The following is a 25,068-nucleotide window of genomic DNA, read 5'->3' as shown; positions in this document are numbered from 1 at the left end:
CTCTGAAAAATTAATCTAGGGACCCGACAAAAGCCAATAGCCAGTGCAGAGCCACAGGGATCCAGGGGTGGCATCCACCAGGCTGCTATGGGCACCTCGGACCTGCTGGCACCTGGATTCCCCATCAGAGGAACCTCAGGAATTCTGCTTTGCAACCTGATGGCATCTGCCACACCAACACGCTCACCTATGAAGCCTTGTGCCAAGCCTTTTGTGACCCCACGGCAACACCAAGATGCTCACAAGTTCTTCCCTCTGCTCCTCCACCATGTCACAGAGATTCCTGCATCTCCATCCCCGAGAAGACCTCCAAACCCTCTCCCCAAGTCCAGACATCCTTCCATATCAACAGCTCAGCTCGACACTCGCAGAAGACCTACCTTGCACGATGAGGTGGACGCGCGAGGTCTTGGGGTGATTGTCTGTCTGCACCGAGCAGGTGTAGGGCCCCTCATCGTACACATCCACGTTGTATATCTTGATGCTGTACTGGGTCTTGGTGTTGGAGAGGATGACCACACGGTTGTCTATAGACCACTTGTCATTGCCAGCATACAGGATGGTGCTGCGGTTCAACCACGCTACCCGTGTCACCCTGTCATCCACGGTACACCTGCAGGAGAAGGGGCAGAGTTGTCACCAAGACAGGGCAGGATAAGACCACCCAGCCTCCCAAAAAGCAGGACAAGAGCTGGGGTTCTGGCTCCCCATCATGCCTGGACGTGGCACTCACTGCCCTGTCTCATATCCCTGTATCACCTGAAACAACCGCTTGATTGAGAAAAAACCCTCCTGCTTCTTTCACACAGAGCTGCAGACAAAAAAAAAAAAAAAAAAAAAAACACAACAAACCACAAACCCTATTCTGTTTGACCTCCCCATCCCTTGCTGCTCACGGAGCATTTCAGATGAAGCTGTAAAATCTGCTGACAGTTGGGCTTGTTGGCACAGCCCTCCAGCCATCCCCGGGGTGATATACACACCCGCTGCCTGGGGAGTGGGGGGGAAACAGCCAGAGCTGGTAAAGCCAGAGCACGGGGAAGAGAAGGGAAGATTTGGGTAAGCAGCCATAAATCCTACAAGTGCCTTGAAAACACAACGTGGTCGTTTTTATTATTTATCTCCTGCCTGGCTCCCACCCTCCCCGCTCCGAGACACGTGGGGGATCGGCAGCTCTGCTCCACAGCAAAGAGCAGAGTGAAGGGAAAGGGGGGCGGGGGGTTGTAGAAATTAAAATGTTCCTGGAGAAGGGAGGAACACAGCTTTTTCATCTCTATTGATAGATTTTTCTTGATCTGTTTACTCCTGGCCTTCTCTGCGGCCCCTGCAGCAAACCCACTGAGCTATATTAAGACTGGGCCATTGCTCAGGAGCTTCACCTTTCCCACCCCAGCCCCACAGCAGGGAACCTTCCTCGTGGTGTGAAAACAAACTGGGAGCACCAAGCTCCCTGCATGCTCCCGATGGCAGCACCGCTGCAGCTTTGTGCAGCTGAGATCTCAGGGAAAAGGCACACGCAGTCAATCAAGAAACTCCTGCAAGTCCCTCTCTCTGCACGCCTGTAAATTCTGAGCCAGGCTGGAAAGCTGTCCCTGTCCTCATCCCCACCGTGGCACCTCTCCTGCAGAGGCTTCAGGGTGTTATATACCTGGGATGCCAGGCTCGCTGAGCATCACCTCCATCAAGATTATTCATCGGGTGGAGGGAAGGGGCGATGCTTGGAGTGTTTGAGGGTCTCCCCAGGCCTTGAGTTCTGAGGAATGAGCCATCCATCCTCCCACAAACAAGTCATTTTCCCCTTGCAGGAGCCATAATTCCCGGCCTAGGGCTGCTGGGAAAGATGGATGGGCAGCCCTGGAACCAGGGACCAGGACTCCTCGTGCCAGCGGATGGCATCGTTTTGGTCGGGAAGCTGAGCCCTCCCTTCGTTCACATTAACTGGGGGAGAGCTAAGCGCCGCTGAGTTAAGTTTGGCCCTGGGGGATTCCAGTCTAGTGGACTATTACTGCTGTCTCACTTCATTATAATGAATAATAAAGAGATACTTACACGCAGCTTCTGTAAATTATTCATTGCGCGCGCTGAAGAAATCAGGGCAGCAATATGTAAAACAGACAACTTGCATGTCTGCGCTCATATAAATATCCAGACTACAGCCCTGCGAGGGACTCTTGGGTCCCCTCATTAGGGGTGAAGCACAAGGAGTAGGGTTTGAAGGGACAGGGAGCTCGTGCTGTCAGTCGGCACGTTCAGCTCTGGCTGCTCTGGGTGTGCTGCTCGGGGAGATCTGGGGCTCAAAAGCACTCGGAGCAAACCAGCAGGAGCAACTTGAAGACTTCTCCTTCTAAGAAACTCATGCCAAGAGCCAGAAGGCAAAGGCTCCTCCTTCCTATCCCTCACTCTTCAGTTGCTGCTACTCCACAGCTAATTTGGGATTAAGTCCCTTTGGTTCCACTTGCCTAAAGCACTGTGCTCCCCTCTGCCAGAGTCTAGGCATATGTGTGATTTGAATTAGGCCACCATGGAAAAAAAAATTATTAATTTATTATAATTTTATCTGTTCAGCACATATATGAGTAGCAGACTACTTACACTTTCCCATCAGCTAGGCTCTCTTGGCTGCTGAGCTGTCTTTGCTACCTATTTCCCATTGACCAGGATTATGATAATGTCTCCAATAAGCAAACAGGTACAGAGACTTCAGCAAAGTGTTTAGATAAAGGAGACAAGCTCTGACAAAGCTGGATAATAAAGTGGGCCAGGAGGTTTTCCCTTGAAGGGATCTAATTAAGAACAAAGACAAACCCCCATTAACAGTCTCCTGAAGGCGCCATATCCATCTCCAGAAGACATCCTGCCTTAGAGACCAGAAGGGACAAAAGACAATAAAGCACCTGTCAGACAAGAGGGAAATAAACCCATCTTGGCTCCACGGTTCACCTGGAAAACACCCATCAGCAAAGAGGGGGGGGTATCTCTGGACCACTACTGCCAGCCCAAACCTCACCCCCCAGCTCTTGCCTCCTCCCAGGCCCCCCCACAGCCCATCCCCTCTGCTCCTCCACCCCTGCATCCCACCCTGACCCTCTCTGCCATCCAGCAGAGACTTTTCACCATCTTCAGCCCCCACTGTGTCTGCTTTCCACTGGGGATATCCTCAGATGCCCACGATGCTCACCACCACACAGGTGGCCTCTTGGAGGACACCATCACCTCCCCAGCATCCCTGGCTCTGCGAGGGTACAGGAGCTGCCCTAAGGATCCCGGTGCTCCCCCGGTGATGAGGGTGATGAACCCAAAGGCAGCAGCAGCAGCAGAAGATGCATGAGGGAGGGAGCTGGGGGGCACCACCGCTGCGCTGCTTCCCCTCTAATTGCCCCTATTCCTTTTCCTTAAATGCTAATTCTGAAGTTTGCCAAGGAATTACTTCACTTAGTGTCAACAATACAGATAACACCACCGATGGGTTCTTTTGTGTTCCGTGGCACCAAGTGACCGTCTCCCTCCTCCCAGACCTATTAGGAGGGACCCCCACGTCGCTCCCACCGCAGGTTCCTGCCCGGCCCCATCAATGACACTGACAGCGCTTCTCCTACCTCTGGGATGTGCCATAAAATCCTCAGTATTCATCCCCTTTCCCCCTTCCCCCTCTTTCCCGTCCTCACCGCAGACCTTTCCTGCAGGAGGGGCAGGGGCTGCACACACAGCATGGGCTCAACATCTGCCCTGCAGCGCAGGAAATGTCACACCCGGGGACGGCACAAGTTTCTGGCACCAGTTTGGAAGACTGAATTCTTTTTCAGTCTTTCAGCACGTGAATTGTTGGAAGGTACAAAGCAAGTCTTGCAAACCCCTCCCTGGGGGTGCAAAGGATCCTGAGGGATGGGATGCTTAGGACTCCAAAATTTTGGTGCACATCCTGAGCAATCCAAGAGGCTCAGGGGAGATGCTCCTCTCTGGATCAACCCAAAGAGGAGTTTGCTTCCTACTGCGAGCCACCGACGCTCCTCTTTTACATCTTTCCACGCCCCTTCAACCCCTAAACCTCTTTTCTCTCCTGTAGGCAAAGCATCTCATCAAAATGACAAATGGCGATGCCAAAACCAGTCACAAACTCGCTACCTGACCCAGTTTTCTGCTGCTAAAATAGCTCACCCGGATCGGGAGCAAAGGCCCTCGGTGGCAGCAGGGTGGTACATCACCCTGGGAAGTTCCCACCCTGTGTAACAGGGGCAGAGCCAACACCCTGGCACCCTTATCTTTGTGAAGAAATTGTTAATTGCATTTGGGGACTCCTAATAGGATTTCTCCTCTGCTTCCAGAATTCGCCTCGGCTATGGGCTTCAAACTCCTTTTATTCCAGGCCGGTTTGGAGTAAAGGCAGAGGAGATTTATTTGTAATCATCAGAAATAAACACACTTGCTCAGAAGTAAACACAAAAGAACAGAACCTGGCTGGGCTCCCGCTTCGTTAAAGATGCAAATGAGCAAGGGGCCATCCAAACGCTGCTCTAATCCTCTCCCAACAATGCCAAGTGTCACATTAGCCCCGGGTACAATGGCATCTGCGGTGGGTGAGGGTGGGTCTGGTTCCCCGAGGGCAGGATGGCTCCTCCTGGGCTTCCCTCACTGTGTCCCCCGGTATTTAGTAGATCCGTGGAGAATGGGCAGCACTTTGGTTTCACTCTTGATCCCTTCCCCTGGCACCCTGGCTCCTCTCTGAACCACCCGTGGGATCCCTTCTCCCACCCTTCCCAGTGCTCAGATGCAGGGGAAAAGATAAATGAGTTGCCTGTCCCACCACTCCTGTGCTGCCCAGATTCCCCAAATACTCCCAGCATGGTGCAAACAAGCTCCAGACCTACCCCATCCTCTCCCTAAAACCACCCGAGGGCCACGGGACCCTTTTGCCCTCCCCAGAACCCAGGGGGTTTTTTTGGGGAGGGCTTCTCCCCCGTGGCTGAGGTCCTCCTGCCCTCAACCCAAGCACCAGAATGGAAGCTGCTCCCTGTGAAAAATCAAAGCCCAAACTGATACATTAGGTTGCTAAATATAAAATATCCATCTGCAAAGATAATAAGCCTGCGAGGGCAGGGGCTGTCGAGTTACTCCATTTCAGATAGTTTAATGGTGTTTTGGTCTATGACTGCAGCTCCCAGACATTAGAATAATAACAAGATGATGAGGAAGGCGGGAGCTGCGTGCCTGAGGCATCAGAAGTCAAAACTCAGAGCTCACTGTGTGGACCCCGAGGGGGTTGAGCTCCACCAAACACCCACCACCATCACCCCTGGCTGCTCTACACCCAGCAGCCCCAGGGCACCTGCAGCAACCCGGGGACTGCAGAGCTTCAGCATGATGCTGAGTGACCAGCAAGCTTGAGCTGGTATCAGCTTGGGGAGGGGGACTGTGCCCACCTTTGGCTTGGAAGGGACTTGGCCCTTTTTTCACAGACAGGCCCAGGTTTGCACGGGGAAGGGATGAGCAGGAAGATGAGCAGCTGCACCGTGTCCCTACTGCTGCTCAGTGACCACATCTGCTCCCCGAAGCCACTCACTGGATTTTCTGAATTAATGCTCCACATCGAGCAAATCCAGACACTGCAGTCAGCTCTGTTACAGCGAGCTGAGCTTTCTTTTTCACTCTTAAAGCCCTTCTTTCACTCCTGGCTTTTACTTCCAGCTCCTGGGAATGCAGGAACATCCCCCAATGATGTTGTTGCTGACAACACCATCAGCAAGGAGAGGGACGGCGTGACGGGCGCCAGCTCTGCTCCCAGCTCCTGCTTCACTTTCCCACCTTGTTTCTGACATGAAAATACTCCATCCATCCTAATGACCCAGGGGCTGCTCAGAAACCCTCTGTAGCCCCCAGGCAGGTCAGCACTGCCTTCAGCCAGCTCTGGATCAGGGCTCTACCCCAACCCATTCCATCAGGGAGCTGTCACATCCCTGCCTGGCAGATCCTGGTGGCTCCCCCAGCCCCACGCAACTCAGGGCTGTTGTAATCTGCTCTGAAATGCATCAGAAAATAACAGCAACACTCTCTACCCTCAGGACCATCCCGGGTTTACAAACAGCTTCAGCCTCCAGCCCAGAGGTCCCCAATTCCCTGCCCAGCTGTGGTTCGGCCGCATCCACGTGTCGGGATGCTCAGCAGGGAAGGTCAGGAGGAGATGCCTAAGCCTCAGCTGCTGACAGCTGCTGTAAGAAAAATCTTCATCAGGAAATTTGAGGCAGCAGTGAAAGAAATAAAGTGGGAGGCCTTTGAATAGAGCAAATCTCTGGGGATCTTTGTGGAGCAGGTGGCACTTAAATGCTACCATTGGAGTCAGTCCCTGCTGGTGGCCACACCTGATCTCCCAAACAGAGAAGAAAATGAAGGCACTGAGCACAGGCAGCCAGCCCCAGAAAAGTGTGGACATTGGAAGAAGTGCATTGAGACATCTTTCCTTGCCCAAAACGGTACCTAGGTGATATCACTTTATCCCAAAAGTCAGGTCCCAGACTAAGCCAGGCACCGATCTCCAACTTAATCACAGTCACTGGGCCATTCTGGGGTTTGAAGAAGGTTGGGACATCTTTCCTCTTTCAAGAGACAACCAACATCTGCCAGCATTTACCATCACTACCCATCCTAGCAGAGAACCACCATCTCACCAGGGAAACCAAATTCTCTGCTCCCCTCCACCCTGTGTCCCAGCAGGGTAGAAAAGACCCAGCACAGGACACTCACTGACACCATCACCAGGATCAAGGGTGCTGAGGAGGGGACACGATCCAGCAGCCCCCATCACCCCCTGGCATCACCCTGCACCTCAATCAGAGCCCACACATGAATTCAATCAGCTCAAATCTAACACAATGCAGCACCTGAGCCTGCCTGATTTCTAGTGTTCTTCAATCAAAAAGGAGGAGAAGAAACGTAGAGCTTGCTGCTGGCACTGCTAGCAGAACCATTCAAGAACCTGCAGCCTTCCATGATGGGGTTTGGGGGATGGGTTTTTCCCCTGTTACTGCTTTTTTTCACTCTTATTTTTTTCCACCCACCTTTCCCAGACAGGAAGAGACAGGAAAAAACCCCTGCTCCACTGTCCCAGTTAGCCATGTCATTAAGTACCAGTAATTAACCTGAACCAGGTCCCTGGGGGACACGACAGCATGTAGGGAACTTTAGATGGATACCTGGGCCTGGTCTCCATCACACTCTCCTGGTCCATCAGAGAGGAACAGGAGCTGGAGGAGAAGCAAACCACTTCTCCCAACACCCCATTAATTGCCACCAAAAATATATTTGTCATGAGACACCCGCTCCTATCTCTGCAGCTCTTAAGGGTAATGGAGAGGTTTCAGTCTTTGGAGGATAAGTCTCAGGCTCTTGGCTGCTTGCCCGGGAGGATTATTTTACATCAGGTTGAGTTCTGTAGTAATTATCTTCAAAACAGCTGGACTGCTGGATAAACTCGCTGTATCTTAATGCACAATACAAGAGCAAATACGGAGAATTAAACTGCAATTTCAGACAGACCTGACAGATAGGCAGAAAAACCACTCGCCCATCTTTCAGAGGCTGAGGCTCAGGGCTCCTCAAGCATCAGGGGTGGGGAGGCATTTTCTCCCTTGAAATCAATTCCAACTTCCCTAGAGACCAAGGAGAGGGGGAAACGAGATTCCTGATACAGATGTTTCACCCCCCCCCCCCCACAGCTCCTAGTGAAGGAAAAACCCCACCATTTTCCTGAGCTCCCAGCTGAAAAATGAAGGGGTATTTGATCCTGACTGGAAAGCTTGGTGTTTTGCACAGTCCAGAGCCTCCTATAGATGGCCAAACAGCACAAGTGCTCAGCAATTGGGCAGTCCTGCTGGGGTGGGCAAGAGAAGCATCAACCCTTTCCATCCACATCCTTCATGTCTGGATGTCACTTCCAGCACCTCACATGCCCCATCCTGACAGGACAGAGTGGCCAAACCGACTCCCAAACAACTGCCCCTCACCCTGATCACCAGGGAGAATGAAAAGGATAAAAATCAGGTTCCATCAGGACAAAGCAGCGACAAGATTTAGTATGAAATCATGACAGGCAGCACTAATAACCTCTAAAAAAAGGGAAATTCTGCTGATGGAGGGTGAAGCCATATTTCATGGCACAGGCCGTGACGAGTTCCTGCCAAACACGAGATCTGCAAATGGCCTGGGTAAGGCATCCACCTCAGGATATAATTGCCAATTTGCAGAAATTTCACCAGCAATTAGGCAAAATAAAATAACCCACCAGGGGAAATCCTCTGCTCGCTGCTCCCTCGCCTTCCTCTGTCCCCTCCATTTTCCACTCACTGCCAGGACGGGGGATGGAGCAACAGGCTCTAAGGAGCCCATGGTCATGGTCTTCACCACCAGATGAAGAAGGCACCACCAGACCTCTCCTCCTTCCAGCTGGTGCCCCCTCTCTGAGCATCCCTGAGTCCCAGGCAGCAGCAACCCCATGGGGTGGCCGAACGACTTGGTGCAATTAGGGAGTTTATTTGTTTGAGTTGTACGTGAATATACCAAATTACATTATCAGATCATCGTCCTGCTTCTGATTTATTCCTTCTTTGTTCTTCAAGTCTTCGTACATCTAAGCAATTAACCTCTCAAAGAGCTGGAGAACACATAATTATCCTCATTTGTCTAAACGTCACCAAGATGGCTGCCTTTCAATTAACCTTCTGGGAATGGAGGGAAGTTGGAGTGATACAGTGATCATTTCCAACTTCAGCTTTTTTTTTTTTTTTTTTTTTTCCCCCTCAAAGTAATTTAATTGAAATATTCAGATGATGAAATATAGCCAGATAACTGTTACTGCAGGTAACGGGATCAAGAGGGGGCTCGCAATTGAAAAAGAAATCAAATGAGGTACAGTAATGTTATAACAATACGTGGCACTTCCTTCTAAAAATATCAAACCACTTTGGGCTTATAAATGGAGGGAGCCTTGTGGACTTCCCTGCCAGGCCATGGGCAAAGCCTTACATCACCTCTATATGTCACTGCTACAAATAGGGAAACTGAGTCTGCAGTGCTTGGAGTGGGCAGGAGCTTGCAGACCTTAGAATCATAGAATCATAGAATTAGCTGGGTTGGAAGGGACCTCAGAGATCATCAAGTCCAACCTTGTCCCTATGTGGTTGGGGGCTTCCTGAGAGCATCTCCTCCTTGCTCCAGCCCCAGGAGGAGGTTGCTTCATAACAAAGTTATCACAGGAGAGGCGGTCAGGGCTGAGCTGCTTTTGCTTTTGTTTATTTTAATCCCAGCCCTCATTTTTCTGCAAGATGTCTGCCAGGGCAAGTGAGGGAGGGATGCATTTCCCCCCGCCCTGCACCTGGCAAATAAATATGCATCACCAGAAAGTGCCAGGTCAAACTTTGCACCCCCATCAAGCTTTGCACCAGTGTTGTCTGGCACGGGGAAATCATATTTATCCACACCCCCACACACCAAGGCACAGGGAAAAGAAACGAGAGCAACTCCCGACTTCATCACATCCCTTCCCTGACAAGCGTGACTTCCCTGTTCCTGGTGGCACCACAGCTTGGCTCCCAGTGTGAAATGGAGCCCTCCAAAAAAGCAATTCTGTCTCCAGCCCCTCGCCAAGCCCAGCTTGCTGCCTCGGTGGAGGTGGCCACAACAGGGCAAGCGCTGGCCCTCCCGGCAAACTTGGCGAGTTGGGAGAGGGTGAGTTGGAGCTTCTTCACAAAGGAAAACCATGGCACTGAGAGATGAGGACGGCCTGGCTTTATTCCCTGTGAAAAATCAGTATTTCATCCCTGAGGGATGTGGCTGAGCAGGGAGGAAAGGATGCGGGTAGCAAGTCCCTGGTAGAGACTCCATCAACCCCCGTCTTTCCCGGAGCATTCATCTGGAGAGAAGAAGTGAGGATAACACAATAACCACCCCGTTTATTCTCGGCGCAGGCTGATGGTGACACAATTAAAATGCAAGCCTGAGTCAAGGTACCTATCAATAAATCTTTGCTTTTGGCTCTTGGGCTTGACAGGAAGCCTATACCTGGCGCGGGGAGCTCAGACCGAGGGAGGGGCAGGGATAAAGGCTCTGCTTTATGAACGGCCATTTTAATGTTTCGTTTGAGTAATGGGCCTTGCAAATTAGCACCCCAGCGGCCTGAAATACATATTTTTCCAAGGACACGAAGGCTCCCGATCCGACAGGTGATGCGGGAGAGCCCGTCCCCCCAGGGGCGCTGTGATCGCCGAGCTCGGCGGCTGCGCTCGTATTTTATCCCCGGCTGGGATGACGAAGGAGAGAGCAGAGAGAGCTCGGGGCGGGATCCAAAGGCTGAGGGGAGGAAATGGAGTGGAAAACGACCCTGTGGGAGACCAGCGAAGGGCTGATGAGTGGTGGTGACAGTGGCAGGGAGAGGCCAGGCAGCCTCCGGAGGGGACCGGTGATGCTCCAGCACCAGCACCTTAGCCTCTGCCCGCAGCTCCGGGGCACATCTGCAGCAGGTGCCTCTCCCTGAATCATCAAAACTATGGATTTGGGGCTCTTGCCAGAGCTGGTCTGAGCTTCGGGCTCTGGCCGAGATGTTTGGAAAGGCTGGAGGTGCCTTCGATGCTGAGGAGAAGAGGGGATGCTTCGCCCGCCGGGAAAAGTCCTTCTGCAGCCCGCTGCCTGCCATGGCTCTGGCTCCCCCGGTACCAGCCGGGCAGGAGCGATCGAACATCCCTGAATTAACTGGGAGAGGACCCTTCGGGAGAGCGCTGGAGAAATACATGAGGTTGAACACGAGGGGGAGCTCGGGCCGGAGCACGCAGAGGAAAAAGTGGAGCCCGCTTCTCCCTTTCTGCCTCCATCTGACTTCCTCGTCTCTCTTCCTGACCCCTTTCCTTCCCCTTTCCCCTCCCCACACCCCGGTGCACATAACCCGCTACGGATCATCAGGACAGGCTGTGATGCATCTCCATAAAACCATCCGGAAGGAGAAGATGCTCAAGCACCAGGAGGATGAGTTTCAGTTGCCCCCAGACAGACCCAACTCCACTTCATGTGCCTGCAAATCGCTCTGAACCTCCAACCATAACCTAATCACCCCTAATTCTCCTCCTTGCTGTCCTCACAGCCTCCTGCAAGAGGCAGGGGGTGACATCTCCCTGCCGCTCCTTGCCAGAGCCATCGACACGGGGGGTCAACCACAGCCCCACAGCACAGCACACACAGAGCACAAGAGCCTGCCAGGTCCCCAAGAACCACCTAGGGACATCACTGCAAGGGACAGGTGGGCAGCCTTGAAATCAGAGCCTGGAGCAGGAGCTTGCAAGCTCACCACCAGCTCTCAGGGCCTTTAGCTCAGGTCCTAAATGTCCAAATGGAATTTGGGACCAAGCTGTGCTCCTGCCAACACCCAGGCTCTGCATTAAACCTCACTGCAGGACCAGGAGACCAACTCCTGCTTTTGGTGGGGCAGGAACCAACCCTGAAGGCCCCGTGGCACAACCTGCTGCATGGTCTGGATGGCTGCACCACTATGAAGTTGTACTTGAGGAGCAGGTGGGTGCCTGCTGCTCCTGCTCACCCTGCCAAGGATCAGCCATCCCACCCATGATGCAGAGACAGCTACGGATTCACCGGGAGAGGCAGAAGCTTGGAGCAGCACACAGAGCCCTCCCCAGGCACTCTGGAGCTAGGGCAGTGAGCTTGTGTGCTGGTGGGATGCTTCAGGGTGAAGGGGAAGGAGAAACCACCTCTCTCCACACCAAGATGCTGTTTTATACACTCCCAGCCCCGTGGGATCAGCCATCCCACCCTGCCAAGGATCAGCCATCCCACCCATGATGCAGAGACAGCTACGGATTCACCAGGAGAGGCAGGAGCTTGGAGCAGCACACAGAGCCCTCCCCAGGCACTCTGGAGCTAGGGCAGTGAGCTTGTGTGCTGGTGGGATGCTTCAGGGTGAAGGGGAAGGAGAAACCACCTCTCTCCACACCAAGATGCTGTTTTATACACTCCCAGCCCCGTGAGGTCAGCCCAGTGAACTCAAAGGCCTCCACCTTTTTCTGGAGGTGCAGGGCTGAGCTTTGGCCACTACATTTCATTTCTATTTACCCCAAAGCTACAAAGAACAGCCAAAGCCACCCGCAGACAGTTAATCCACGATGCTGTTGCCACCCTAAGGACCTGAGTAAGGGAAGCTGAGAGCTGTTCTGGGAAATCCCTGCAGCTGGTTTGGTTTTTTTTTTTTTTACCCGTAATGCCAAAAGAAAAAAAAAAAAAGGGGGGGGGACGATGCCAGCTCTTTCTGCTGCACACACCTATGGAGTGGGAAGCCAGAGGCCCAGGCCAAGGTGCACGGAAAGCATTTTCTCCTGGCAAAACTGCCAGCTCAAGGAGAAACATAAAACCCTCGCTGAAGGGCTCGCCTGGTTTATTATAACATCGCCTTTAATTTATGCGCCTGCCTTTTATGATCGTTCCCTATCGCAGTTCCTGGGGCTTATTTATAGAGGGCCATTAGTGCTGAGAGTGAGCCCTGATGAGCCTTTGCAGCCTCTGCCAGAGGACCAGGGATAGAAACCCAGCTGAGGAGGTGCCGAGTTCTGGCACGGGGCTGTGGAGAGTCCTCCTCCAGCCCAGCAGAGAAGGATAATTTGATCTGGGAGTGTGATACAACTTCATTTCACGTGGCTCTCTCCGGGCAGGCTGCAGCCTCCTTCACATGCACTTTGCTAAATTCCCCAGCCTCAAAGCAACTTGGAGCTGAAAGAGGAGGGGGAGGCTGAAGTGAGCTTCAGGGCTGCTCCACGAAGCATCTGGGGATGCGAGGGAAAAGGGTGCAAGAAGAGGGGGGAGCATCCTTGGCTGCACACTGCAGCCCTCATCCCTGCCCTGTGTCCACCTCATCCCCTTCCACCCAAAATCAAAATGCTTCCAGGGTTGTGCAGACACCCCGAGACACACAGGGGACAAAGGGGGGTGGGACTGAAAGCTGCACACCACAAAATTATTCCTGTTTACAAACATCGCTCTCTGAACTCTGGAGCAAGCCAGACAGGTTGATGTGGGGCTGGTAATTAAAACCACACTCACCAAAATGACAGGTTAATTACAGGGTCCGGCCCACCCCCAAAACACACTGATGTGGAGGGAAAAAAGACACTAGTTAAACCCCCAGCTAAGCAGGAAGGTGGCTCTTGTTGGCAGACAAGAGACGATGTAAAATGAATTTGTAGGATCAAAGCCTTCCCATACAGTTCGCAGGTAATTTGTGACGAGAACAAAAGCTTTACATTCACCCACTAAATTATTCACTACAAATCGTCCTCTCAGCTCCCGAGCTTGTGTCCTTCAAGCTGTTCTAGGTGGTGATTACATCCCCTCGGCACATGGGGAGGCCTCAGGGAAGCAGCTGTGGAAAAGACAGAGCTGCCACTCCAACACCGGTGGTTTGATTTACAGAGAGAACTGGGGAGAGGAGACAGCAGCCCTCAGGAAAAAAAGAAACTTCAAGCTCTAACCATCCCATCAAGGAGGTTTCTGGGTTCTTTATGTGGGGCTTTTTTTTTCCTTTTTTTTTTTTAATTTTTTTTTTTTTTTTTAATTTTTTTTTTTTATGTAAGAAACTCTCACTGCAGGCAGAATAGATGATGTTAAATTATTTTGGAATATGCTGAGAATGCCCAGCTTGGCCAACCAAAGCCTCATAAATCATTCTTCTTTCCCCGCCCCCTTTCCCTTTCTTGATCTCTCTTTCAAGCAGGATAATGCCAGCTCACTGGGGACCCCATTGCCCCAATGCCATGAGGCACATTTTGGGCAGACACCACCAAAACACATCACCTGAGGCAGACCTGCTGCTGAGGGAATGAGAGCAGGCAACTGGGAGAGATGGATGGCACCAAAAAGGAGTCACTTGGCCTGCTAACAGGGTCACTGCCTCCCAGTGACCACTTTCTGAGCCCAAAACTGAGCAGTGCCTAAGAGCTGCCTTGCTGATGTTGAAGCCAAGCATTGCCCCAGCTCCTCACCCAGCAACTCAGCACTTGTTGCTCTTCTTGCCCTTCCTCCCGAGTCCCTCATCCAGCTACAGAGTGTCTTCCTGAATTCAAGTTCATCAATGGCTTCTGCAAGAGCTGTGCTCAGGGCAGGACAACCTGTTTTGAGCAGTTTAAGCACTACAGGCTGCACTACCTTTGCTCTAAGACCAACAGCCTTTGGCTGGAGAAAGCCACTCCATGCACAGCACGGAAGGGATGGGAGGTGTGGTGGCATCCAGGTGACAGATGCTCTAACATCACTCCTGATGGAGCTGGTGAGGAGGACAGAGCTCCTCTTTTGCTAGCATGGGCTCCCTCCACAGCAGGGGTAGATGCTTGCAAAGGACCTGGCAGGGCAGAGCATTACCACATCCAAAGTCTCCTCCAGTCAGGACTGATGGGGAGAAGAGCACTTTGGCTCAGGAAGCAGAGCATGGCAGAGACACAGGCATTTTCTAATACCTGAAGTGACATTTTTCGAGTCCCTCACGCTCAGCTGTGACACCAACAATGTCATAAGAGGGATATGAGCTGCGCTGGCCCTGTCCCCATCACTCCAGCATGATGGATAAGCAGCAGGCTTGGGAAGCAGCTGACAAGAAGGATCAGTGAGCAGTTCTGTCTGTGGCCCGGGGCAAAGACTAAACCCTCCTCCCTCCTCCCTCCCTTGCTCACAACAGCTTAGAAAAAGGCAGGTTGCTGCTTTCCATCACCTGGTTGTGAGCTGACCTGGGAGGTCTCAGCCAGGGGTTTCAGAGGGGTGGCAGGATGATGGCAGGGTCCCCTGAGGTCACCTTAGAAAGCCCCAGGTGGAACAGACCCCATCACCCATCCATGCTCAGAGGGGATGGATATCCAGGGGGCTGCAGGACAGGCTCAGGGTACCAGGGCAAAGCTGGGCTCTCCCAGCCCCCAGCAGAACAGCATTACTGCTCCTCTCTGCCTTCACACCCACAAACACAAGTGGATTTTTGTTTCTTGTTTTGTTTTGTTTTTTTCCCCAATCAATACCCTTCCCCAGGAAACCTCTGAGAACCCAAAAAGCAATAAAAGCCTTGCCAGCCACCCTTGCCTCTCCAGAGCCTGAGCTTTACGACACTGTAGCTATTTATTGCTTGCTCTGTTTTGCAAATACCAGATGTGACGCTCATCCTGAACAGCCTCGTTTAAGGCCCCTTGGTTATTCTGTAGATGGAGCTGCTATTTTAGACAAGACAGACGTGAAACAAACAAAACCTAAAGCGGAAGAGAGGAGGAAAAAAAAGAATCCCAAACCTCTGAGTGCCGCAACAGCGAGAAAAATCCCTAGAAAGGGATTTATTTTAGGTTTTTAACCCAGAGGAAGGTGAAAAAGCCAAGTGGGGCTGCAAGCCCCTGGGGATCAGGAGCCCCAGGAGTCCCACAGGGCTGGATGGGAGCTCTGCCATCACCGGGATGAACCAGCAGGCAAGGGGATGAACCAAGTGGCTCTGTGCTGGGAGAAGCGGCCGGCGACGCACAGCTCCCTCCACGTGTTGGCAGAGCACTTTTGGGCAGCCAAGCTGCAATTCCCACATTTTCCATCGGGATCTGCAGCAGCATCAAACTCCCTTCAAGCCAGCCCACCCGTCCCAGCAGGACCCAACATCTCCAATATTTCATCCCCAGTGTCCCGGAAGGGCTAAGGAACAGGCGGCCGCGCTCCATAAACCCCCCATTAGAGATCCCCTGATGGAGATGGATTATCATTTGCAACTGATTAAAACACAATTAACGGCAGTAGGGAGGTACTCCAGGCCCTGCAAAGGAGCCGTGGAAATGAGGAGTTATCAGGACCTTCGGTGTCCTAAGCACCTGTCAATTCTTGGTTAAAACAAGTGCATTAGCCTCGGCCAATATCCATCTAACCTTTCCACTCTCCCTTGCTCTGTTTCCCTGGCAACCATTTAAAAGTGCTGGAAAAAGGCACAGCTGCTCGCAGAAAAAAAGGGAAAAGGAAGGGGGGGTAAAAAAAAAGGCAGTGTGTTCTTTTAAGGTGTGTGTGTGCTCTTTTCCCCCCAGCTCTTGGTGTCTCCTTTAGGTGCCTGTGGATTCCCTGCCCGGCTTGGCTCCGACTCCAAGCACTCTGGAGGGCAACGAGCAGAGTGGGGAAGGCAGGACCACCCTCTTGTCCCCAGGGACATCCCTTGTGGATGCTCCACAAGCCATCACAGAAAACTGCTCAGGACTAGAGAGACATCGTGGAGCCAAGCCAGGAGCTGGCTGGAGTGGAGGATGCCCCAAACTGGCCCATTCCTCCTGCTCGAGCTGCTGCTGGCCCATCACGACCTGCACAGCTCTGCTGAGCAGTACAAGCACAAAACCCGGTATTTCGTGGCTCTCCCTGTCACTCTCTGAGCAAAACAGCAGTTAACAAAGGTCAAAACTTGAGGCTGTCACTAAACCTGCCGTTGCTGCCTGCTAAAGAGGGTTATTTTTCCCCCCCCTTGCCTTTTTTCCCCTCTCCCACCTGCTTGGGCATCATCTCCCAGCGCATCCATGCCGACGAGGGTGACATTTGTCCTGACACCAGCTCCAAAGGGTAGAAGGGAAATGGCAGCAAGAGCAGCCATCACCCTGCCAAGCAAATGCCAGAGGAATTCTGGAGCAGGATTATTTCCCCCCAGTGATGACCCAGCAACCTGCTTTGGGTGGGCACCTCCCCGGTGTCACTCGGATGTGTGAGCTGGGGACCCTGAGACAGAGGAGCAGAAACAAGTTGTAGCAGTGCAGGGAAAAAACCTGATCACCTTAATTAATTGTGGGGTTCAGAGCCACTTCATGCTCAGCCTCTTAAAGGCAAGGAGGGGGAAAACCAAGCCCTTAAACAACACGCACTGAGAAAAAACCCACAAACCCCTAACAAAGGAAAAAAAAACAAACCACCCTCATCTAATATTCCACAAACACCGGGCACCCAAACAGCCAATCTTTGTCAGGAACTTGAATTCCAAGAACCACTTATAGGCTTTCATCAACACATTATAATATTAATCAAGCCTCATAATGCAGAGTGATTTGCATGCCAACAAATATATTTACACTGTAAATTGTTTGTTGAGAAGCCTCAGAGAAATATGCAATTCACTGCTATTGAACTTGGGTAGCGGGGGAAAAAAAAAATAAAAGTGCAAACTCCCTGTAGAGTTGACTCCTTCTGGTTTTGGCAACACAACTCATTAGCATGCATTCTGATTTCCACGTGGGCTTTTTTAGCTGGATCACAGCAGCTGGAGATGGAAAGGCTTAGTAAGGTCCTAGTAGCTAAGTCCAGGCCTTTTTTCTCAATGGAGGAGAGGCAACTTTGGGTAAAACTGTCCAGCACTAGCCAAGGCCCCAAAGCACGAGGATTTTTAGCCCATGGGGGATTTGGTCTGAGCCCTGGAGTGATGCTGGGCTATTTATGGGGGCTTCTACTCCCCCAGCACTGTACAGAGCTGCTGGGATGAACCAAAGCCAAGTGACCCTGGAGAGGTTCTGCATGGAGGGCAGGATGGTCACTGCCCAGGAACCACATGGGCAGAGCTCCCAGCACCCCTACAGGGGTTTGGGAGCCCCTGACCTTGGGATCTGGGGGTCTGACCCACCCCACCAAGCCCTCACAGACTGGGGGTGAAGCCAGGAGGAGCAGCTGTCACTTATTTTATCACCAGCACGACAAGGAGAGAAGAAGATGGGAGGCAACCTGGCTGGGAAGCAGCAAGAGCACCCAGACCCAGGGCTTCTACATGGTTTGCCTGTTCACTTCACATTATCCATCCCAAAGGATCATCCCCTCCTCTCTCTCCCACTGCTTTGCCCCCTCCCAGCCCTGCTGTTCCCCCCAGGGTCCTGGCAGAGCTCTGAGCTGGGTGTAAATGAGTTTTTGCTGCTCTCCTCCCAGCTGCCATGGGGCTGCTGGGCTGGAGGGGGTGATTAGCAAAGGGGTTAGAGGAGAATTAAATGGAGTCTTTGGTGGTGCCTCTCTAAGCTGCTGAAGAGCCGATTAGCAGGAGGCATTGATCTCCTGGTTCAGAGATCTTCTAAAGAGCGAGGTGGAAAAATAATAGGAGGGAGGAGGGAGAAGGCTAATTAACACTTCTAGGAGAGAGAGCTCTCCACGTGGAGCTGATACGAACAGACCTGGCAGAAGGTGCCCTGGTGGGCAGAATCTCCCATGTCTCACCCACTGGGTGCCCTCCAGTGAGTGGGACAGAGCTGGGGTAGAGAAGCAGCACAGAGGGAGATGTCCACACCAGGCCAGGACCAGACCACAGCATCCCTCTCAAAAAGCTGCATCTGGCCCAGGCTGCTGCATCCTCTGTAGGATGGAAACTCAAAGGGAAGCAGGAGGCTGAAGACACTCAGCTACACACATCCCAGTCAGTCTCCCTGCCCTGAGGCTGTGGCTGTTTCAGGGGGATGCTAACACTGGCCAGGGCTTCATCCCTGGGAGGAACAGGGACACGATGTGACAGCAGCACAGGAAGCACGTTGGTGGAGTGGTGAAACATCACAGGAATCAACTTGTCAGGGTCCAGCAGGCAGTTTGATTTGTTTATATTTAATACTGCATTTCTCCGGGCGTGCGAGGTGTGAGTCCCTAATCCCTGCTCAGTAATTACCAACATTAAAGGACCAAAGCAGAGGCTGAACCATCCGTGCCAGCTGATGCACACACAGTCATTTCCCTAACCCTCTCTGCCACATCATCACGGAGAAACAGATGCCTTCAAGCTCTCTGTTCACAATGATCACCCTACAAAAACACCAGGGAAGGATAAAGAACTTGGTTAGGGGTGAAGGGACATTTTATTTGATAAAATCATAAAGAGCAGTGCATCCTGCAGAGAAAGAACCTTCCAAACATAAATGTCAGGTTTATGAACTATCGAGCTGCTCTCTGCTTGCCCCAAATTGCTCTTTAAGGTCAGTGCTGTAAGTGTTCCATTGGGCAAATGGACTGTGGGACGAGTGCTGTGTATCTCCTTTTGGGGAAAAGCCTTGGGAAAAGGAGCAGCACAGCTGGGAAAGCATCATCTCTGCTCCCAGGATTTATCAGTGCACCCAGATGGGTTGGTTGGGCCAAGGTGCTTCACTTCACCTTGGTCTCACAATGCACCCACTGTGGAAATGAGTTTTATTTTGGCAGCTGATATCCCTACCAGGATTTTCTAAAGGAAAGCTGGGAGAATCCCAGACTCTTTGGAGAAGACAACAGGCTGAGTGTGCTCCAGGGGCTCATAAACCTCCAGGGAAAGACCACTCAGATTCAGCTTATCCAGCTTAGCAAAGGGGCTGGCTGAGGGCAGAGGGCTCAGTCACTTGAGACTGATTTGAGAATAAGAAATCCTGGCAGGAGCTGCAAATCCTCCAACACACCCTCAGGTACCTACACACAAGTCTGAGCCCATAGCCACAGCCCCAAGGACACCTCCACTCCTCCTGCCTGCTCTCCAAGGAAGAAATCCCAAGAGTAGAACCCCATTTCCACTGAAAAGCCACTCAGGACATGAACCAGAACAACAAAAAGGAGTCGAGGAACCGATCTCACAAAGGTTACAGCAAACAGCCTTGCTAGGAGGCAGGAAGGATGATGGGTTTATACTCCTCTGGGTTGTTAGGATGGGGCCTTGATGGGCCATATGGTCTTGTCTTGACCCTTAAATCATCTTATGCCCTTCTAACAGCAGTGAGCACTGTTGCTGGCTTCCATTCCTTGTTATTCTTGGCACTGGGAGGCCAGGCTTGCCAAGCAGCTCAACCCCATAATGAGATGCATCAGATGGAGACCATCTGGAAAGAGCATCCAACTTTAACCTTCAGGGCTACTTGGAAAAGGACCTTCATCCAGGAAGGAAAAGCTACCTTCCCACTGACAAACAACCCTCTCTCCAATGCTCCCTGCAACATGCTGGGGTCCTGGGAGCCATCAGCCTCCTGGGAGCCCAGCACTAAGCCTCCCATGCTTGATGTCTCCAGGATGGGTTGGCCATCTGCTCCTTGTCAAGCCCCCATCTTCTTGCATGGTGGGAAAGCAGTGGAGCAGGACCAGAAAAGCCACTGCAGGCACTGGAAGGAAGTGGGGCAGCAGACAGCCAGGCAGGTCACGGATGGAATAAATCAATTATCCAATGTTTCTCATCCAGAAAAGCAGGAGGGAACTCAGGGGATGACCACGCAGTCTGGGAGCTGCAAGGGACAGCTCTGTCCACTGGCATTTTGGACCTTCTTTGCCTTTTCCTCCCAAATTCCATTCACTGATAGCCAATCCTTTGCATTTCCATATTCCCAACTCTCTGCACATCTGACAGATTCTGCTGACAAATCCTGTCTGGCCACCCTGAAGGAGATAAACTTCCCTGTTAGCAGAAAACTCATCTTCCAAACAACTGGGAGGCTTCTGTCTTTGTTTACATCACAATTAGGAAAGAAACCAATACAAATGAAAAAAAAAAAAAATCAACCCAGCCAAACAAATGATATTCACAGTACAATTTTCTGAGATGAAAGCCTGCTCTGGGTGGATCAAAACATTTCCTCATCTATGTGGTCTTGCTTCTGGGGCTGAAAAAAAGCAGGAGAGATTTGCACCACTAGCCTTAGGACCCCAATTTCAGAGAGCAAAGCCTTGCAGCACCTCTAAGCCTGCACTGCAAGCCTGGGAAAAATCTGTTACTTCAACCCTTTGCTTAAGTGCTTTACTCAATTGTGCCTTTGTTCTTTCCATTTTTTAATTAAGACCAAAAGGCCAAGGCTGTAAAAAGAGGCATTGGGAAGCTGCATGCAGGGGAAGAGGGAAAGTTCATTTGAATGGAAATTGAGAAGCCAAATCCTTGGAAAAGCTTTCAAAAGCCCATCTTCAACCCTTCCCTTTGTTGTCTGCTGGGTTAAAGACCACATGGGAGCTGGGGTATCTGTCTGTGATGATTCTGCACAGCTCCCCAGAGGCTGCCCATGGGTTTTTTAGCAAAGAGGCTGTGCCAGGGCCCAACAGGAGTGGGATGGAGAGCTGGACACACTGCCAAGACATTTCTGACCCCTTTGCTGCCCCTGCAAAAGCCAGGGCTTCACTGATAGTGATGCCAGTGGGTACCAAGGGCCTGGGGCACACTTGGCATCATCATCCTCACAACATCACCCCCAGCAAGCCAGCAGACCGAGAGGTAACTCTGCCCAAATCCTTCTCAAAAAATCCACCAGCTCTTCATTTTCAGCCAGGAGACCAGATGAGAGCCCTGCCAGGTGACTGCTCCCACTTGTGGAGCTTGCAAAATTGTAATTTTTACATTGCTCATCCCAACAGATCAGTCAGACCCCATGTCTGACCACCCAAGCTGGTTGCTTTGGGAGGGAAAAGCCTCTCCTCACAGAGCTGAACAGCTCATCACCATCCACTAAAGAAGATTTAAACTTTCCTTTGAAGAACCCAGTGCTGGTCAAGACACTCCATCCTCCAACAGAGGCATAGTGGGGATGCAATTTTGGAGAGAAGAGCTGATCCTGCTTGCAAAATGGAAGGTAAATTCAAATAGGGGACAGGACAGGGACAAAAGCTGCACTTTCAGTCAAACCCCAAACTCCTGACCCAGATTATCCACTGCACAAAGTCACCTCTCAACTCTCTTCAGGTCAAAACCGAGTCAAGTCCAGTTGCAAAACTCCTCACACTCACTCTCCAGCCCCAAGAAGCCTTTCAGGGGGGTGCAAAGGGACTGGGACTTTGCAGCTTTTGCTGCTTGTGTTTCCCTTCCCTCTGTCTCCATCCTCATCCTCATCCTTCCACAAACAGGGGATGCAGGGCTGATAACTCTGAGCTTCCCGGGGAACCTGCGAGCCACCCCGCTGTGTTATTAATACCTGAACTTTGCCACCACCCTCCCACGCTGCCTGCTGATTTTTTGCACCGTGTTGCATAATTAATCTGTCAACATTCTGTGACGAGGTATAAATATTAATAATACGATCACACAGTTGGCTGTTCCTTTTAAAATTCAAACTCTGCAAAGATAAATCGCGCACTTAATCTTGGCGAGCTTTGAAGAGTGTATTAAAGAGGGAGGAAGAAAAAGTAATAAAATAAAATTTAAAAAAAAAATAGGATACATTTGATTTTTATTTTTTTTTTTTTTTTTTTGCAATAGGATTGCCTGGTTTTACCTGGATTTGTCCTCCCTTTATCTCTTCTTCTCCCTTCCATGCTCTCCCCCGCAGATGAGAGTGCAATAGTTGCATTTGCTCAAATATTTGGCTGGGTCAGCATTGTGGGAGTGATAAAAGAGGTGGGTGAAATGCACCCACTGTGCTAGGACTTCCTCCCCACCAAATTTTGGACCACTCGGGTCATGGAACACTGGCTGTGCCCTGGGTGCTAAGGTCCTCCCAACAGCCCTGCATGGATTCAGCTGGGATTGAAAAATCCCACCAGGAAAAGCCTGAGGGGTAAAGAAGAGGGGGAAAAGAACATTCCCACTGAATCCTGTGGCTGCTTCCAGCATCACCCCATAAAACCAGAGCTGGATTCTATGGTTACCATCTGAGCTTAGAGGGGTGAGAAACTCAAAGCATCACCAGCTTCCCCAATATCTTGAAAAACACAACACCTGCACCACGCCACTTTCCGTGGATTATTCATCTGCAGTCAAGATGTTGCCTTTTCCTGAGCTTTTCCTGCTCTCCAAGACAACTAATCACACTCTGCCCATGACATATGTGACACCTTGTGAGCCATGGGGACTCCTTTCTTCTCTGTGCCCGCTTTGTCCCAGCTCAGGTGCTCTCTCTAACCTTGCTTTGGTTTCTAAAAGAGGAGGGAGGGAAAAACCCTTGTACCTGCCTGCCTCTGCAATACAAATAAGGCACAGTGATGGCAAACCCTTCCCTCAACACTCCACTCACTTTCTTTTACAGAGGACTGAAATGAAAGGGATACTTTAGATTAAAAGATTTGTTTAATGGTCTGATTAATTCATTCCAACCAGACAGAGACTGTTCTGAGGATCTCTGTTAGCTCTTAACCTTTCCAGTTCGGGTTGGTTGGTTTTTTGGTTTTTTTTTTTTTTTTCTGTGTGTGTGTGTGTGAAGATGTGTTTTAATTTAATATTCAGTGCCTCTTGCACTCTCCCCGGGTTAGATCACATGGCTTTTCTTCTTCACATGGAGAGGGACCAAATGCTTCTTAAAATAAACAGAGAGAAGCTGGTAAACAAGGAGGGCAAGTGCAGGAGGGTTCACCTGGCAGCCCGCACACACCATGGGCAATTACCCCATTCACCCTGGTTCAGTTCACAAAATTAATTAACACTGAATGCTGCTGGTCCGTATTATTTCTGAGCTAATGAGCAAGAGAAGCTCCAAAGGCACTCACAGTGGGTGGCCAGAGGCAAGTTTACAGCCCCTGGGGAGGGAGAGGACCTCATCCTTGAGATCCCAATGAGATAGGGCAGGGATGGGATGTGGAGCATCCCACATGGAGGTGTTGGGAGAGGAAAGCTGTGCTGGGGGGATGGCAGGGCATGAGGAGAAGCTGTGATTTTGCTGTGAGGATCAAAGAGCAAAGGGTCTGGTCAGTGCCCATGCCTGATTTTTCCTGAGCTCCACCTGCAAAGCAAGTGGTCCCCTGGCCATCCCAGTGCCCGTGTCCCCTTGGGTGCAGGCAAGGTGCTATCACCCATACAAGCCATTGGGTACTGCTGCCCTAAACCACACTAATACCCCTGGTGCCTTCCCCAAGGAGCCCTGAGGAACAACCAACATCAGGCATCACCCCTGGGGACAGGGAAGCTCAGCAGAGCAACAGGGAGATGATCCCCAGGCAAAGAGGTATTTCATTTCCACCTGATGTGCTATCACTTACATGAAATCACAGCTTCTGCTCCGGCTTTCACTCCTCCTCCTCCTCCTCCAAGCCTGTGGAGAAATATCACCTCTCACTTCAAGTGAGGCAGAAAGTTCAGCCTGGCATCTGCTGAGAGTGCTCCACATCTCCTGCTCAGCTCTTCCCTCTGCCTGCTCCCAGCTTGCCACCTCCCCTGCCCAGAGGCACCTCGATGGGCTCAGGGCCAGCCAGGGGTAATTAGAAGCTCCCTTAATGCAAACGGGGCTGATTTGGGGTTACACAGACAACCTCTGACCAAGCAGGTCAGGAGTGCCCAGCCTGGCACTGAAAGCAGAGTTATTTTCATGACCAGCCTACTCCTCAAGCTGTAATGAATTCAGTCCAAGTGATCTCTCTGTGCCAGTTTTGTTGGCATTCCACCAGTCCAGACGTTACGTTATCTTCCCCTTACCAATTCTGACATCCACAAATGAAACAAAAGCCAAAACATCAGCTGCCCAGACAGAAAAATAATTGTATCTGGTTTAGTCATTTTTCTGTTTATTTTTTTTCACCCCATTCGCTAACAATTTTTAATTTTGTTTCTCCCCCCATTTTGCTGGCTAACAGGCGAGGGGAGGAGGATATTATTATATATTATTCTAGAGAGTTTTTGCTCCTCTACGCCTATTTCCCCCCTTTTTTTAGCACAGAACAGATGTTTCACACGTCAGCATCTCTCTTGACAAAGGCAGCCTTTTTTTGCTGGGGAAAAGGAAATTCTCCTCCGAGCTCTAATCCCAAATTTCTTCAGTTTTCCTGCGGCTCTCCCTGCACCTCCAGCTAGAACACAAGAGAGAGTGTGTCCTCCAGGATGGACACGGGGTAAAGAGGGACTAGGTCCCTTCAGCCATCACTTCAAAGACATCAGAGGCAAACGGGTCTAAGCCCAGGGCTCAGCACCAGGATATCTGCCAATTTTTTTTTTTTTTTTGGCTGGCTGTAAATACCGTGCTTGTTTTCTCCCCCTGCCTCCATCGACTCGTAAGAAAAATGGGGATGATAATAGCCAGCTAACAGTGGCAATCTTTGAAATATTAGCTCTGCTAAACCAGGTGAGCTGTCTCAGCTTTCAGAAGCGACCCTGCTAGCATTGCCAGAGACCAATTTCTTTTTTTTTCTGGCCTTAATAATAAATCACCAGCTCATCTTCTGCTCCGTGAT

At 51.2% G+C, this 25,068-nt stretch overlaps 1 protein-coding gene across 4 annotated transcripts in view; it reads right to left on the bottom strand.

Moving 5' to 3' along the window:
- Window positions 1-25,068, bottom strand: part of OPCML (opioid binding protein/cell adhesion molecule like) — a 259,361-nt gene that overhangs the window by 10,882 nt on the left and 223,411 nt on the right. For 3 of the 4 annotated variants that reach the window (XM_071769045.1, XM_071769048.1, XM_071769044.1), the window contains one exon: window positions 381-613. In XM_071769045.1, the coding sequence (XP_071625146.1) occupies window positions 381-613 (233 nt within the window). Of the gene's footprint in view, window positions 1-380; window positions 614-23,883; window positions 24,059-25,068 lie in introns of those variants that run through there. The other variant, XM_071769046.1, reaches the window with a different exon arrangement.

This window comes from Heliangelus exortis, chromosome 26, assembly GCF_036169615.1.
Source record: "Heliangelus exortis chromosome 26, bHelExo1.hap1, whole genome shotgun sequence".
Classification (NCBI taxonomy): Eukaryota; Metazoa; Chordata; class Aves; order Apodiformes; family Trochilidae; genus Heliangelus; species Heliangelus exortis.
Note: the sequence above shows the minus strand (reverse complement) of the source record. Positions and strands in the feature narration are given on the sequence as shown.